General features: G+C 39.6%; 1 protein-coding gene across 4 annotated transcripts in view; it reads left to right on the top strand.

Moving 5' to 3' along the window:
* The first annotated feature begins 2303 nt into the window (after nucleotides 1–2303).
* The window catches only part of CNTRL (centriolin), an 84886-nt gene continuing 68775 nt past the window's right edge, over nucleotides 2304–18414 (top strand). For 3 of the 4 annotated variants that reach the window (XM_081237398.1, XM_081237399.1, XM_081237396.1), the window contains exons 1-6: nucleotides 2304–2419; nucleotides 5500–5575; nucleotides 9181–9428; nucleotides 11975–12105; nucleotides 15468–15598; nucleotides 17411–17552. In XM_081237398.1, the coding sequence (XP_081093524.1) occupies nucleotides 9212–9428; nucleotides 11975–12105; nucleotides 15468–15598; nucleotides 17411–17552 (621 nt within the window). In that variant the 5' untranslated portion in view covers nucleotides 2304–2419; nucleotides 5500–5575; nucleotides 9181–9211. The remainder of the gene's footprint in view (nucleotides 2420–5499; nucleotides 5576–9180; nucleotides 9429–11974; nucleotides 12106–15467; nucleotides 15599–17410; nucleotides 17553–18414) is intronic. The other variant, XM_081237397.1, reaches the window with a different exon arrangement.

The raw sequence follows: 18414 nt of genomic DNA, 5'->3' as shown, positions 1-18414 counted from the left end.
AAGCAAATCTGCAAAATTATTAAACTGGATTGTGAAACATGAGGCAAGTGACAATAAACAGAATAGCTTTCTATCATTTGGAGAAAAGAACTGAGGGATAGCTAAGTCACTCTGCTATGGTTAGTATCTGTATTGTAAATGCAACTCAGAAGAGTAACAACTTCATATTATCAGATAAATACAAATTAGTGTGGAATCAAAGAGTTGCCCTCACTCCTTTCCTATTCTCACTCCTGCTTTGGGGAAAGAGGTTCTTTTAGCATGCTAAGAGAGGCAGTTAATATTCAAATTAGCTAGAGAAAGGTTTCACCTCTGACTGCTCTAAGGCCTGAGGTCTATCCAAGGCCTTCATCGTGCTAGACACCAGCAGAGGATCTGGTTGAAGGAGGAGAACTGGCCAAGAAGGAACTGGCAAGTAGCCACCCAAGGTTAACTGGATAGGGAGTGAGAGACTACCCAAGGGAAAAATAAGTGTTTTGCACCATCCTCTGGATTTTGTGTATATTTTTACCAGCTACTTATCAGATTGATAATGAACTACACCAGCATACCATGATTTGATAATGGATCCCACCTAAATATCATTACAGACTTTGAGGGACATAGCAGTGAGGTGACACCATAAATCCAATTCTCTGTTGGAAAAGAGAAAAAGAAACGAGTGTCAAAACAAAAAGACAAAAAATAATAGAACTGAAATTCAGCAAGGTACACATTCCAAATAAATATCATCTGAACTTAGATTTTTTTAAAAAAAGGATACATCTTCCTTTCAATTTAAAACGTGGAGCTTTTAATGAATTTTGACTTTTCTACAACTCCAAGGGCCTCCTTCCGTGTTGCATAAATAGTGGGGGAGAGGGGAGCATCATTCACATAAATGTGAGTGTGAATGGCGCCCCCTGTTGGAAGCCACCTGAACTTCCTATTCCTGAATCCATCTCTGCCTTCAGGAAAAATTACAAGTGCCTAATATGGTTCATAAGGTCCCTCTTCCTGCTTTAGCTTCTACACTCCAGATTTTTGGCTGTATCCTGATCTGCTTAACGTCCAGCTCATTGCCAAGCTCTTTTTTCCCCCTTCTCCTGGGGTTTGCAGAAGTTGTTCCCTTTGCCAAGCAAATTCTTCCCCACTCCCATACTCCTTGAACTAAGTTCTTTGCTTCTTCCAGGACTTAGGATGAGGCGTCACTTCTTCTGGGAAACCTTTGCCTAATGCTAAAATAACTGAAACATATTGAGAACATATTATAGGGCATGTGAGAGAACTTAGAACTGTTCTAAGTTCTTTCACATACATGAACATTTATAACTATCAGGATAACTGTGGGAAGTAGGTAGGATTATCCCATTTCACAGATGAGGAAACTGAGGCACAGACAGGGGAAATTCCTAAAATAGTGTTACACAGATGGGCCATGAACTGTGAGAAAACGGTAAGAACAAGGGATTGGAGGTCACAGTGAAGTGAATTGTGCTGGGACGGGGGTCTTCCGAGCAAGCAAGCTGTTAAGATTGGAGAACTATGGTAAGGGAGAGGTGGTGCCTGCGTTGGCGATTTCTGGAGATGGTGCAACCACTGATGGTGACACTGTCCAGGGTACCAACTTGGAAATGGGAGGCTGGAGTGCAGGAATGGTGTCCTCGGCGACAACGTTTTTTAAAAGAATTCACTGTATTTCCCTGGCATCCAGCACAGTATGTTCTAAATTCTCAAACTATCTGTTGAATATACGTGGTGAAATGCAGCCCTTCCAGGCAAGCCCCAACCGAAGTTTCTTCAACCGCTTCTGGCTTTGGCTTCCCTCTCACAACCAGAGCACTAGTCTCTGCCAGGACTCCCAGGTTGCTCTCTCTCCCTTAACCTCGGGGGCAGCTGGAGCCCAAGCTGCGTTCCCTCAGCGGTTTATCCACGTCTGCCCCCTGAAGCAGAGAATTCGCCTCAGAAATGGGCCTCGAGAAGGAGGAGCGTGGGGCGAGGCACACTAGTTCAAACCCAGACGGCTGGCACTGGAAGTAAGGGAGCTTGGCGACAGCGCCACATCGGTCTCTTAGGTCGTCCTCAGGCCCAGCCCCCACGGAGCGAGTCGAAGCCTGGCCTTGAGGCGGCCGCTTCGCCTCAGAGAAAAGCGCTAGGCCTCTAGCCAGCTACCACAGGGAACCTCCTCTCCCGCCGACTCCCGCGCGCCTTTGCGCGCCCGCGGCCCTGGTGTCCTAGGCGGCGGGAAGCTCGGCCCCGCCCCCATGCTCCGGGGAGGGGCGCGACCGCAGCAGGCCCCGCCCACGCCGCACGCACTGCCCCTCGGCAACCGGCACAACACAACAAAATGGCCGCCGCGCCGCTGAGCGCCTGAAGGGAGCGACCAGCGCCTCTCCGTCCGGCGTCGGCCCGCGAGCTCGCTCGGCCCGGCTCCTCCGTGGTGAGTGGCCCTGGTCGAGGCCGTTCTCCGGCATCCAGACGGAGCGGTGGGGGTGAGGGGCGAAGGCGGGAAGGCCTGAACCGAGCGTGGGATGGATTCGGGGCGGGGGCGTGTGCCTGGGAATTGGGATTGGATGGGAAGGAGGGGAGGGCCCGGAACGGGCGTGGGGAGGAGGAGGAGGATGGAGGGAGGTTTGGATGGGAAATGAGGAGGTCAGGGGTGGGGTGCGGCGTGGAGGAAGATGGGGTCCCGCCACCGAGCGGAGGAGGGAGGAGGTGTGCCAGGTGTATGCGGGGAATGACAGGGGTACAGGATGGTTTGAGTATCCTGACGGGCGTCCTGGGATCGGGCGGAATACAGTACATGGAGAAAAATGAGAGTTAGGATATTGGGAAGAAATATTTGAAGGAGGGGAAGAGCAAATACTTTGTTGTATAACGGTTAAGGGACAGGTGCATTTTGAAGTCAAAACTTGGCTTCACGTCTTGATTCGGCCACCTGTGTTACCGGCTCTGAGATTTGGGCGTGGTCCTTAACCTTCCCGAGCAAATGTTTTCTTGTTTGTAAAAAATAATCGCTAATTACTTTCGAGTGTACACTGTGTGCCAGATTCAGTTCTGAGTCCTTTAGTCCTTTGCGTTAACTGATTTAGAATTTAAAATAACTTGTATGAGGTTTTCATCCCCATTTCAAAAGTGATGAAACTGTGGATCAGAGAGGTTAAATAATTTGCCCGTGTCACACAGAAAGTGGAAAATTAACATTTGAACTCAGGTTGCTTAGTTCCAGAGTCCAAGCTCTTAATTCTCAATGATACCCTGTCGCTTATCAATGAGGTTAATAATTTTGACCTTACACACCATCTGCGAGAACTTAAATTTGGTAATGTCTTTAGAGTGCTTAGCACAGTCCTTTCTTCACTCATTCAACAAATATTTCTTGTGCGCCAAACAATAAACAGATAGAGTCCTTACTGTCTTGTAGCATAAACTCTAGAAGGAGAAACAAGCGATAATCAAGTCGTTTCACAAATAATCATTTAATTCTAATTGTAAGGTGTTGTAAAGGATGCTATTTGGTGCAGAGACCTAATCCTGTTGTGCGTCTTGAGTGTAGAAACCCTGCCTTCTCAGCCCTGTATTCTTAGAGCCTAACACAGTTCTTGGTGCATAAAAGTTGCCGAATAAAATTGGATGACTGAATAAATAAAATACTGGAAAGGGATGGGGAGCTTGATTTTTTGGGTACCTGAGTAGAATGGAGAGAGATGTGAGAGGAGAGTTCAGGATGTTAATAGGATGCAGAGGGACACAGATGTCAGGGTGTTGGAAGAGAAAGGCAAATAGATAGGCAGTTGGGTTGAGATGAAGAGGAATGGGTGGAGGTTTGATTATTTTGTTTGAAGAGGGGTTAATTAGAAGTCAGAGTATTGGAATGGATTAGGATGTTAGAATATTTGCTGTGATGAGCAGTTTGGGAAATCAAGATGGATATAGAAGTGTTGAGTCAGGGTACTGGAAAGAACTATAGAGAAATGGAGGAGACTAATACAGTGTTAGGGAATTGGAACAGAATTTGTGGGAGAATTTGGCAATCGGAATAGGATGAAGGACGGGAGGCAGAGGTTGACGAGCACAGGATGGAGAATTGCCATTAGAGAGGAATAGGAGTCAGGATATTTGAAAGGACTAGTTAGAGAGTAATATGTTTAAATGGGTGAGGGTATGGGATGAAGTCGAATTGTAGGGAAAGTACTGAGATGTGATTAAAGGGCTAAGGGATGCAGTGGAGAGGATTTGGAGGTCAAGAAATGGGGATGGATATTTGCGTATTGGAGTGGCTGGGAAGAGAGAAGGAAGGTTTGAGAATTATTGAGGTCTGCTTCATTGGAAAAGATCAGAGAAGAAGGTGGAAAGTTAGGAATGTTGGGAAAGGCTGGATAGAGGTGGAGGTGCGGTCTCTACTAAGCTGTGATGGAGGGGATTGTTAGATCAAGGCAAGTATCTGAGTCTGAGAATGACAGGATGCCCGGTCATATGATTCGGATGATCACATCATCCAACAGCTTTCCTTACTCTGCAGACTACCTTCTGGACCTTCAAAATGTGTCTCCAGCTCTGGACTTGTTTTGCTTGTTTTGTTTTCTCTTTATCCTGCCCTTCACACACTCTAACCCTACATCTCAGCTCTATCTTCTCTTTTCTATTGCTTAGTCTTTGTTTATATTATTGCAAACTACAGCCTAGGTCAAACAACATCCATATCTGTCTCTTTAAATTGTGGTTCAAGGTGTCACTACCCGCAGGTGATCGTCTCTGAAATAATGCCAGCCTTTCTCAAGCACAGTAAATCCCTAACCTCATTTCACTGAGTTAGCTGTTGTATGAGACCCTATGTCCAGGCTTTACAGGAGCTATGGCAACCAAGGGAGGGGGTCTGGCAATGCACTGTGACTTTGGAACCATCATTTAATCTTTCAGGTTACAGTTCATTAAAGGAAAGAGTTGATTTCAATTTCTGGAATCCATTCTAATATATTTCTTTAACTCTATAAATGAGTAAGGCAGAGTTTTTCTAATCAGGTGAGGTAACAAAGGACTGCATGATATTCTAGTGAGGCCCAAAGAGTCTTGGTTATTAGGATGTTCTGAGAGGAATTCAGGATGGTTCAATATTTTAAGAATTTAGAGATAAGACTAAGGTGCAGGATACAGAATAATTGCATTGCATAAAAATATAGGATGTGCATTTTTAAACCAAGAAACTAAAAAAATATGTAAGCTATATCTCTGTAACATGTACCATACTATCATTCTAATTTTATAATTTTCTATCATGCTATGGGATAGAGAAAGACATGTACAAGTGGGAACTGGGCCCTGTGCCTCTCCTCTTTTATCTTTTAAATCTCTTGCCTTTATGAAAACTATATTTAATTCAGGAATGAATTAAATTATACTATTAAAGTACATGCCTCTTAGCTCTTCTCAACCTTGAGTATATTATTATTTAGAAAGAGCGCACCAGTGCAGCTTAACACAGAATGAGGAGTATTACTAAGAGACTTTTTGCCTTGGCAGAATGGTGAGACAAAAATTGTTTACCACGCTTCTGAAATTAAGACCTAAAACCTTGTGGCTGTGGCATAAATAGCAGGTACGTGAATTGGGGGAAAGCTTTTCTGACCTATGGGGATGATATGACATGAAAAAGTGAAAGAGAAAGTAAAGAAATAGATTTGCACTTTAAAGTGACCTAGACTACTGGAACAAGGTAGTTGGCCATGTTGTACTGTATACCTGTGAAATAATAGTCACTTTTTAAAAATTTCGCAGGTTTTTGTTACCTTCAAACTAGTCACCTTAAGAAGCTAGATCATGAGTTCAGTGATGCTATTATTGTATTAAATTTTCTGTTTTTCCTTCAGGAATAGTTTTTATAGTGTATGTCGTCCATTAATCAAGGTTGTTTAGTGGCACTTGTTTATGATCTGTTTTGTCTAAGGCACTATCCTAGGCCCTACAGAGTGAATCAAACATGATCTGGCCTCCAGAAAACTCAGTCAGCAGTATGACATGGTAATGAAGTCATGGGCTTTGGAATCAGATCAAGATTCAAGTCTTGGCTTAACCAATTAGTTATGGGACTTTGAACAAATTATTTAACCTCTTAATCTTTAAAATGGGAGATAATAACACCTATTTCATAGAGTTGTTTTGTTTAATCCTTCTAATGTGATGATACATACAAGAGCTTATCACAATATTTGGCACATCGTAAAGTTAATAATCAAACTGGGAAAATAAGAACAAAATGTAGTTGAAGTGATGGATCTAGTTTTCTTGTGAGAATTATAAATTAATTCTGAAAGCAGGACCCAAAGAGGAATTCCAGAAATGTTTTGGGCAAGATCAGCATTCCTAGAATGACTATATAGTCATTGAAAGGTACTAACATCTGTTAAATGTTGGTTAATTGATTCAATATATTAATGGCAGCCCTCCTTTACATATATTGTATGTGTTCTAAGCATTTAAAAAATAAGTTTCTTTAAAATCCCAGCCTGTATAATAATACCCATGTACATACCTGTGAAGGTGTATTTATTATATATGAAGATGTTCACACATCAAACCACTATAATATCTCTTTCTAATACCAATTTATATGGCATTAAGATTTTTTTTAGACTTTCGTGGTGGTTCAATGGTTAAGATTCCATGCTTCCAATGCAGCAGGCGCGGGTTCGATCCCTGGTTGGGGAACTAAGATCCACACGCTGCCACACTGCGCGGCACAGCCAACAACAAAAAAATTAAAATAAGATTTTTTTTTTAAGCTACGATTTATTATTATTATTTCTTTCTTTTTTTTTTTTTGGCCATGCTGTACGCAGCATGTGGGATCTTAGTTCCCCAATCAGGGATCAAACCCGCGGCCCCTGCAGTGGAAGCATGGAGTCTTAACCACTGGACCACCAGGGAAGTCCCTGGCATTAAGATTGGAGCTATCCAAAAACTTTGGATTGCAAACTACTTTTCTAAAAAAAGAATTTGTGTTTTATCTTCACATTTTAAGTAGTGAGAGTAGGGGAGATTGTGGATATTGAGCAAAAATAGAATCATTGTTAATGCAGCTTTGTTCAAGACCTATGCTTCTTATAAGATTTTTTGGTCTAAAAGTTTGTCAAATTTATAATTTATGCAATGTACTTATAAGAGCAATTGTATAACATGAAAATGTTTTTTGCATAAACCTAACTTGTAAGTTAGGGCTCTTGGTATTGAGAACTAATACTACTCATGAAGATATCCTATGGCTGAAGTACTAAATAGCATTTTATTGGTTCCAAGTTCTTTATGAATAAATCATTCCATAAGTAGTAATTATCTACTATCTTTAAGGCTCTGTTCTAGGCCTGGAATACATCAGTGAACAATATCCCTACTTTCATGGAACTTATATTCTACTAGATTAATTATGTGATTTGACTTACAAATTAATTTGAGAGGAGAACTGATGCCAGCTAGCATTGTGTCTGACCAAGTCATTTACCATTCTGGGCCTTAATTTTCTTACATAACAAGTAAAGGAATTTGGTCAAATGATTTTTGACAAGGGTACCAAGATCATTCAATGGAGAAAGGGAAGTCTTCAGAAATCGTGCTGGGAAAACTGGATATCCACATGCAAAAGAATGAATTTGGACCTTTACCTAATACCATGTATAAAAATTAACTCAAAATGGATCAAAGACCTAAATGTAAGAGCTAAAATTATAAACCTCTTAGAAGAAAACATAGGGCAAAGCTTCATGGCATTGGATTTGGCAGTGACTTCTTGTATATGACACCAAAGGCACAGGCAACAAAAGAAAACATAGACAAATGGGACTTCTTAAAAAGTTTTAAATGAGCATCAAAAGACAGTATCACAGAGTAAAAAGGAAACCACAGAATGGGAGAAAATTTTTGCAAATCATATATCTGATTAGGGTTAATATCCAGATTATATGGAGAGAATTTCTGAAAAGTTTTAAAAAAGGAAAAGACAAGACTGAGGACAAGCATTTACAGCAGAAGAAATTAGATGTAGAGGTCCGTATGGCTGGAGCCACAGAGTTGAGGGAACCAGTGACAGATGTGAGGCTAGAGACAAGGCTGTATCATGGGGGACCTCATAGGTCATGTTAAATATTTCATTTATTACAGACAGATAGATTAACTTTTAAAATAGATCAGTCTGGCTGCAATGTAGTGATGGAGGAGGAAGGCAAGAGAGCTTGTAGACAGATCAGTTAGAAGCTATTATTAGTAGTTTGATGAGGGCGTGGATTAGAGTAGACGACAGTGGAGATGGAAAGAATGGACTATTTTGAGAGATATTTAGGAGGTCGAATTGACAAAACTTGGTGATTGTTTGGTTATGGGAAAAAGGGAAAGGGAATCATCAAGAATGACTCCCAGGTTTCTGTCTTATTCCCAAGAGCATTGTTCATAGTTAGGGAACAGTGGAGGAGGAACAGGATGGGAGGAAAATGAGGAAGGAGTGAGAGAAATGATAAATTCAGTTTGGACATGTTGATTCAGGATGCCAATGAGATATCAGGTAGCAGTTGGGAATAGGTGTCTGGAACTCGGAGAAAGGTTGGATTGAAAATATAAATATTAGTATACAGGTGGCGTTGGGAACCATGGGTGTGCATTAGATTGTCTAAATTAAGATTAGAAAGACCAGAAGAGACTTGAGGAGCTCTGACATTTAAAGATTGAATAAGAGAGCCTTGGCCAGCAAAGGAGGCCAAGGAGTGGCCAGGGAGACGGGAGGATACCAGGAGAGTATGGTGTCCCAGAAGCCAAAGGAAAAAACTGTTTCAGGAAGGAGAGACTGCCCCTATATTTCATTATCAGTATGAAATACTGCTGGTTGCCAAATATTTCCACCTTCCTGCAATCTAGGACCCCTTATGGGTAGAAGAGACATTGTGACCAGTTTGGCCCAATAAACTGAGAACTGTAATGACAGGTAAGGCTTCTGTCTGGAGTATGTGTCAGTACAGGACCCTCAAGAGGTCTCTTTTCCCTCTGGTAAAGTAATCAGCAATGTCTGAAATAGTGTCTTCTCCCATCACCTTGGAGTAGTTTAGGTTCTAGCATCTATAACTTCTGAGTTTATAACTTTGTAGTATTGAAAATTCTAGAAATAAATAGTTTGATAGCTCTAAAAATTAACCTTGTTAAATATACTGGAAACTCTTACAGGTTTTGATGGATACCTGGCTTTATTCTTGCAATGAAGAAAGGTCCTCAGCAAAAAATTTCCAAAGCAAAGATGCCACCATCATCTCACTCTCCTAGTCCATCATCTCTTACGTCCAATATGAGATCTAGGTCACTTTCACCTTTAAGTGGATCCGAGACTCTACCTTTTCATTCTGGAAGACAGTGGTATGAGCAAGTTGAGATTATAGGTGAAAACACTATGCTTTTGGACTACCAAGACCATCAAGGTATTGCTTTTAATCTAAGAATTTCACCAAATACTCTTAAGTACAGATGGAAAATATTCAACTTACATTTTTGGTCCAAATGTAACATATATCCAACTACTAACTTGAACCATTGTTTTTATTGACAGAAATTGTGTAGGGACAGTGGAGGCTGGAGGCTTCTGGGTGAGGGTGAAGATGTCTGAAAGGGTTAGGAGAAGGGAGTTTCCTGAAAGAGGAAGCTTTATTTCCTGTGGTGGGAGAGTGCCTTAAAGCTCATATGCCAAATTTACCATAATCCTTGTCTGGGGGGAGGGCATATCTGTTCACTTCAGAATGGAGTGCCTTAATTCAGTATAAAAATGCTATCCACCCCTGGGCTATTCCAGTCTGCTTATTAGCATCTTGCTTATTAGCAATCTGTGAATGGACTGATTTCCACATAAGGGAGATATAAATGTTCCACCAAGGTTTTTATTTTTTCTTAAAAGCGTTCTGTTAGTCTGGGAATCTATAATGTGATTAAGTGTGAAAGAACACTTTGTGATTTCTTTGCTAAGTCATGAAATCACAGTCATCAAACTGTTGACCTGAATATTGATCAGTGTTTATTAATAAACATTATCAGCCTTGAGTTGACTGTACCCTTGCTGCCTGTTGGTACATTGTTATTTCTAATTTGATTAATATTTTAGAATATGTTCTTTCCTAGAATGGCCCAAATTTTAAAAATTATTTTATTTTGAACCAAAATAAATGTAATATTAACTTATTATAAGTAATCATAGGGAAACTTTGGCCCACAGCCTGGATCTGAACCCAGGATTAATTATCTTTGATTCATAAAGAAAGAACCAAGAGGCAATTTTCTTTTATTGGATGCTTTTGCAGAATTTAACATAGCTTTCTTTAAAATAATTTTTTTAATTGGAGTATAGTTGATTTACAATGTTGTGTTAGTTTCATATGTACAACAAAATGAATCAGTTATTCATATACATGCATCCACTGTTTTTTAGATTCTTTTCCCATATAGGCCATTACAGAGTACTGAGTAGAGTTCCCTGTGCTATACTAACATGGCTTTAACAAGCTGTGACTGCAATATCCAGGAAGGTCTTAAGATAGGGTGTGCTATCCACTAAGTTAGTACTTTATCTCTATAAAATATGTTATGATCCTCTATATTTAAAAGAGCAACAAATTTGAGTTTCCTACCGTAAAAAAGAAATAGGAAAAGAGGTGTCGTGGTCTGAACGTGGGTTGGAAAAGAATTTCCAGACTCAAGGCAGAGTGTAAAGAAGATAGAATTTATTAGAGGGAAGGGTTGCTGCCAGAACAGCGGGCCGACTTCCTAGTAGTCTGGGAGAGTCGAGCCCAAACATGTGCTATCGATCAGCTTTTATAGCCAGAAAGCAAAGGAATGGTCCGAGGTGAAAATTTCATTTACTGATTGGTCAAGGCACATCTACCTTCCTTCTATAGGGTGGAAGTGGGAAAGGGCAGATGCCTTTCCTTATTTGGGACAGGCCCTGTAGCCCAGGTGGGCGTCGCCCAGGTGGGCTCAGGAATTTCGTAACCATGGCAACATGGTGGGGAAGGAGATTAAGAGTCGGTAGAGGGTATAACGGGGTATAACGCTGAAACTTTCTGAAAGAGGGTCATTCTTTGTCCTTGAAGCACCATTGTCCTTGGAGCACCACAAGAGGATTTTTAAGAATTCCAGTGTTTTTGAACTGTAGATAAGAATTTTAAAAAACAAACAAATAATGCCAATATATATATATTTTTAAAATAGCTAACATTAAAATACTGTTAAAAACCTCAGTGCTGCATATAATTAAAAGTATAAGTTTTAGATGCATCTGCCTAGGTTCAAGTCCTAGATTTGCACATTTCTAGCTGCAAGATCTTGAATAAATTATTATAATTTCTTTTATAAAGGGGAACAGTAATTTCTATCCCAAAAGTTTGTTGTACAAATTAAACTTTTTAAATTAATTAATTAATCTTATTTTTGGCTGCGTTGGGTCTTCATTGCTGCACGCGGGCTTTCTCTAGTTGCGGCGAGTGGGGGCTACTCTTCGTTGCGGTGCGTGGGCTTCTCATTTGCGGTGGCTTCTCTTGTTGCAGAGTATGGGCTCTAGACGCACGGGCTTCAGTAGTTGCAGCACGTGGGCTCAGTAGCTGTGGCGCGCAGGCTTAGTTGCTCCGCAGCATGTGGGATCTTCCCGGACCAGGACTCGAACCCGTGTTCCCTACATTGGCAGGCAGATTCTTAACCACTGCGCCACCAGGGAAGTCCCTAGATTAAATTTTTAAATGTAAAGTATTTAGCACAAAGCTTGCACACAATATTTATAGAGTATAACTGTTATTGTCATTATTATGAAATGCTACATAAAGTAAAATATTATTATTAAAACGTTGCAATTAGAACTAGCCAGCTGTTTTTACATTTGCATGGCTTAAATTTTTTTTTTTTTGTTATATAACATCAAGACAATTTGTTTTTCAAAGTATTCGTGTCTTCTTCTACTGATAATGATCTGTTTGTGTAATTTCAGAAGCTGATTCACATGAAGGAGTTCGATATATTACTGAGGCCCTGGTTAAAAAACTTACTAAACAGGACAATTTGGCTTTGGTAAAATCTCTGAACCTTTCACTTTCTAAAGATGGTGGCAAGAAATTTAGGGTAGGTTACCAACATTTCTGAATACAGACATTGTTTTTAATTTCTATGTGCTTTAAAATTTTTTTAAAAGAGTATATTAGATTTACAGCACCCTAATATCACCGAATTTGTTGCAGATCTTTTATTGCTTCTAGTAAAAGTTCTCCATCAGAAGTGTGACATCTTCAAATTCATAAGCTCCTATTATCCTACACATTATTGATTCTCTCTAGAATGAGTCAGCAAACTACAGCCTGTAGGCCACATTGGGCCTACTGCCTATTTTTGTTAATAAAGTTTTATTGGAGCAGAGCTACACTCATTTGTTTACATATTGTCTGTGGCTGTTTTTGCACTACAATGGCAGAGGTAAGTGGTTGTCAAAGAGACTGTCTCACAAAGCCAAAAATATTTACTATTTGGCCTTTTACAGAAGTTTGCTGATCCCTGCTCTAGACTGTTTACTACTTTATTCAAAAACTATACAACATGAGCACATTATAATGACAACTTAATTTTTTAATTGGAAATAATATAAACTTAGATGCCTACTACATTAGTCAAAAAATTAATTCCAGAAGATTGAAAATCTTAATGAAAATGAAACAAAAGTCAACCAACAAAAGTGCTATAAAATTATTAGGAAAGAATATAGGAGAATATATTTTTAAATCTTAGAGTTGGGAAGGCCTTTCTAAGCAAACACCAACCCTAATACCACAAAGAAAAATATTGACAGGTTTAGCTTACTTAAAAAACTTAAAAAGTTGTGTTTAATGAACGATGTCTTTTAAAAAGTTAAAGCAAAACAACAAGCTGGGAGATAGTGTTTCCAGCCTATGTAACAATATCCACATAATATATACAGTACCTACAGTTCAATAGAAAGAGACAGCTAAATGGAAAATGTGCAAAGGATATGAACAGTTTGTTCACAAAAATATTATAAATGGCTAATGTTAACATGAAAATATGTTCAATTTCATTAATGTCAAGGAGATGTGAAATAGAACAATAGTTTGATTCCATTTTCCATCTTGTATGTCTGATGGACAATAATTAAAAAGATTATTTCAGTGTTCAAAAAGGTGTGAGAAATAGGTATTCTCATATGGTCTTAGTGGATGTATAGATCAAATGTATTTGTTTGATCTAGCAATTGAGTTTATACTTACTGAGTTTATACTCACCAACACAGCAGTTCTACTCCTTGATATCTATTAATATTTGCACACGTATCCAAAAGTGTCTGAATAGTCATGTTTATTAAGCATTATTTAAGGTGGAAAAATTGGAAATAACCGAATGTCTGTCAATAGGGGATTGCTTAAAAAAATTATGGTGCAATATACCATGAAATACTATCAAGTTTCTTAAAAGACAAGAACAAAACCCAAAAAACCCCAGAACTCTATGTATTAATGAGGGAAAATGTTCCAGTATATTTAAATGCAACAAACAAATTCTAAAATATTTTGTGTAGTAAGGTCTCAAAATATATTTTTAAAAATTCTGTTTTTCTATATATGTATATATAGATGTAAATGAATAGAAAGGCCTGTGTGTATATACACCAGCCTCTTAACAATGGTTACTTTTGAGCACTGAGATTTTTTATGGGGGCTTGGAGACCTGATGCAGAGAGCTTTTTATGTTTTGTTTGAAATTTTTATTAGAATATATTTATGTCTTGTGTAATTAAAAAGGAAAAAAGGAGACATCCTGGAGTTTAAAGGGTGTGAAAATGAAATATCAAGTTAGTAAATCTTTACTGTGTGGTTATTATATGCCAGGCATTATGTTTGGCTGTGGGAATAGATACAGAAGTCAATAAGCTTAAGTTTCTGATCTCTGGGAATGTAGAGCTTAGTGTGAAGAATGCCTAGGATTAAGAGGAGAAATAGTGAGAGGGAATCAGAGAAAGAGAGTGAGCCCGTGGGAGAGACAGACCCAGTGAAAAAGTCCAAAGGGGCTGTTGGAATAGAAGATCCAGGAGTATGATGAACGGGGGCCAAAGTTGAGAGAACGTCAGGCAGAAAGGATATGCTATCAAATGTCACCGAATCAGCAAATAGGATGAAAACTTGGAAGAAGTTACTTGATTTGGCCGTTAAAACAGCCCTTCCTTCTATTTCTCCAACCAACCAGGTTCATTCTTTTAGGGTCATTGCATTTGTTTCTCTGCCTGGTATTCTCTGTCCGCAGATGTTCACGCGACTGGCTGACTATTAGGGTCTCAACTCCACGCACTTCCTCTCCCTGTGAAGCCTTCTCTTACCAACCCGACTGCAGTTAGCCACCTTCTCCTCAGCCACACCCTCTCACTCTTTCACTCAGTAGATAGTTCGCACCTACCCTGTGCCAGGCACTAGTACTGTGGCCGTGAGCGCAGCAGACAAAATCTGCCCTCTTGGTGCCTTGCACTCTGTCACATCACGTTACCTTTATTTTCTTGTTAATGTGCTTCAGTGCCTGACAGTTTTGTTTCTCTATTTGTTTATTGGCTTCCCCTGTGAATGAGATCAAGAACCTTGTTTTCCTTATTCACGACTGTTTTTCCATGTTTCCAGTACCTAGAACAGCTCCTGAGTCATGATCAATCCGTGTTTGATAAGTATTTGTTGCAATGGATGAATGAATGGTGATCTTGGAGAGAACTTTTTGAATACATAGTAAGGGTGGAAGATATATTTGCCTTTGCCAATAGAATAACAGTGAATGGAAGGCCTCAGAGTGAGCAAATAGTCACAACTTTTATGAGACCATGGTGGCAAATAAGGGTGATAAAATGAAAGCTTGGTAGGAAGCAAGTTGGGTGTGAGGTGATTTGTATTATGTAGAGGAGACTGAGCATGTAGAACATAGGCTCCTGCAGCAGGGAAATTGTCTGGTTCACCGGTATATCGCCATTGCCCAGTGCCACATCTGACATGGAGTGAGCGGGAAATGAATATCTGTTGAAAAGTGACTGTTTTTAAACTTGAGGGGAAGATCCAGGAGAGAGAAAGAGGTTGGAGATACAGGAACACAAGGAGAAGAGATGGGTAAGGTTATGCGAGAGCGGAAGTACCTAGTTGAACTCTGAAGAGGGGAGGAAGGGAGAGGCATAGAAAAGTCGAGGTGGAGAAAAGGACTGATGGGGAAATTCTCATTGGATAGTCTTCAGTTTCTTAGTGCGTAGGAAGTGTTGTCCACTGAGGGGCAAGGAGGGTTTGGCGACCTGGGGAGAGTGGCCACCCCTGGCCAAGGAGAGCCACACCAGGGGATTTTCCGGGGAAGCAGTAAAGGCTTAGTCTCCAGTGACTGATCAGCACATGCTTATATGTCGTGCTTACGTCGAGGCATCTGTTATATAAAGTGTTTATTCATTTCTTTCCAATTAGTATATCGAAAATTTGGAAAAATGTGTTAAACTTGAAATACTGAATCTCAGCCATAATCTAATAGGGAAGATTGAGAAGGTAGACAAGCTGGTGAAATTACGTGAGCTCAACTTATCATATAACAGAATCTGGTAAGTAAATACTTCTCTGGGTGGCACTGCAGGGTCGTCCTCTTTGTTAAAGAGGTAGATTAATGCCGCCGTGTTACTGAAAGAATCCTTTGAAAGAGCAGGCACTTTGATCCTTATTCATTTGTAGTCTAGTCCTTCACATATGATAGCTGTCATATTTTGGCATTACTAAGGTACAGAATAATGTCTGTCATTATCAAAGAAGGAGATACATTTTTTGAGTACCAAATTTTATCTTAATTCCATTTTTGACAGGAAGTTTTCCCAGATATAGTCTGATTAACTGCTTTATTTCCTTAAAAAAGGTAGCATGAAGCACAATGTTTTAACCCTGTCATTTTGATCCTAAAGATATTTCAACCTGTTTTGAGCCTATGTATTTATCCTAATGTTCTTTGCTCATTGCTGTAATAAATACACACTACCTTGTTTCCACTTCATAATATATATTACTCTGAGAAATAAACATAATAAAACTGACAGTTGGCTAAAAGTGCACATAGAAAACTTGTTATAGGCAAAATGATACAATTATCAAATCTTGAAAATCTTTATATCTATGTATTTTCCCTCCACATAAGACTTGGTATATATAATGGCCAGAGAACAAAACAACTAACAGTAGCAGAACCTCTAATATGGCAAAAATGAAATGGGAAAAAAAGTGATTAATGAATCAAATCCTTAATGTAAAGTATGTATAAAAAAATTGATCCTGATGAAAATAATTTCAACAAAATAAAACTGAAAATAAAGAAGCTTGGAAATATTTGCCTAGTATAGAGAACTGACCAAGGAATTAAATTGGAATCAACTTGGGAAAATATTTCATCAATAAAAATTCATCAATATGTGTGATAATGTTTTATTAACTTAAATATTCTGATTAAGATATTTTTGGGGCTTCCCTGGTGGCGCAGTGGTTGAGAGTCCGCCTGCTGATGCAGGGGACACGGGTTCGTGCCCCGGTCCGGGAGGATCCCACATGCCACGGAGCGGCTGGGCCCGTGAGCCATGGCCGCTGAGCCTGCGCGTCCGGAGCCTGTGCTTCGCAACAGGAGAGGCCACAACAGTGAGAGGCCCGCATACCGCCAAAAAAAAAAAAAAATTTTGTTCATAAATACAGTATCATTCTGGGGGTCCACTAGCTCAAAATGGCAGCCATATCCTGCTGGCATAGCTAATCTTTTGGTGATGATTTAAGGTAATAGTTAAGGACATCTTGTTCTTATGCAGGGCTGTAGCACATAGCACAGTGTGTGCTGTTGAACTTTCTAGCTTTCCCCTTGCTGTCCACTAGTAGTCTTCACAGTGGTTAGTGAGAATGCTACGGACAGACTCTTCTGTGTTGTGGGATCTTAAAGTCTGATAGTAAGATAGGTACGATTCCTGGGCACAGACAGTAATGAAGAGTTTACCAGAGCTGTTCTGGTAAATTTGTTTTTAGCCACTCTTTTTTTTTTTTTTTTTTTTTCGGTACGCGGGCCTCTCACTGTTGTGGCCTCTCCCGTTGCGGAGCACAGCCTCTGGACGCGCAGGCCCAGCGGCCATGGCTCACGGGCCCAGCCGCTCCGCGGCACGTGGGATCCTCCCGGACCAGGGCACGAACCCGTGTCCCCTGCATCGGCAGGCGGACTCTCAACCACTGCGCCACCAGGGAAGCCCTAGCCACTCTTTTAAAATTCTCATTTATAAATTATAATTATGGAAAGTAACTCCACATAAAACCAAGCCTGTTTATTTTTAAAATACAATGGAGGGGCACTGTCGTTGTACTTATTACTAAGTTTGATTTTACCCTTTGGTTTCCAGCAAAATTGAAGGTATAGAAAATATGCATAATCTGCAAAAGCTAAACCTTGCGGGAAATGAAATTGAACATATTCCAGTATGGTTAGGGAAGAAGTTAAAATGTTTGCGAGTCCTCAATCTGAAAGGCAACAAGATATCATCGGTAAGTTATTCAAAGTAGCAAGAATACTTTTAAAATTTTTGGACTTGTTGAAGCAAAAAATTAAAATCTAAGTTTTTTTTAAAAATGGGACTTCTTCTAATGTCCTTGGTCCTTTGACGAAACATCAAATTCAGACATAACCTAGTATTCTCTATGGTAATTAAATATAGGCAGTCCTGGTTTTGCGTGGTTCCATGGTAACTAAAAGTTGACCTCTTAGCATTTTCCCATCTTTCATTTCATTTGAGCCTCAGAATACTCTTGTTAAGGAGACAGTGCAGGGATTATTTTTATAATTCTGTGAGTTAGGTACCATTGTCTTATTCCCATTTTCAAGTAAAATCTCAGAGAGGGTAACTCTCTTACCCAAAGTCATTCAACTTGTTCCAGAATCCATGTCACTGAATGCCTAGAGCAGAGTTCCTTTTTTTCAAACTTGTGAATTAATCTGCATTAATCTTGATTACAGTGTTAGGGGTTACAAGAAGTGTTAATCACTAGCTTTTTATAGTAGGGCAACTTTGTTTTCGTGGTTCACATAAGCTCATAATGATGTGTATTTTTCTCTGGAGTATATTTTATGATTTCCTTGTGATATTTATACAGTTACATATTCAATAAGCATTGAAAAGTAAAAACATTAATTTACTTAAATATTAAAATTGGTACAATCCTGCTATAATTTAAAGAACTTAAGTCTTAGAATAGAAAATAAAAGATGTGACTTCCAGTATGGGTCTAGACTTTGCTTCTGTGACCTTTGGAGAATCTTTCATCTCTCTAAAACTCACTGTTTAAATTAGAGAAAACAGTTCCTGCCCTGCCTTCTTTACAGAAGTGGTATGGGGCTCAGATGAAATGA

This window comes from Mesoplodon bidens (genome assembly GCF_964165515.1).
Source record: "Mesoplodon bidens genome assembly, chromosome: 6".
Taxonomy (NCBI): Eukaryota; Metazoa; Chordata; class Mammalia; order Artiodactyla; family Ziphiidae; genus Mesoplodon; species Mesoplodon bidens.
Note: the sequence above shows the minus strand (reverse complement) of the source record. Positions and strands in the feature narration are given on the sequence as shown.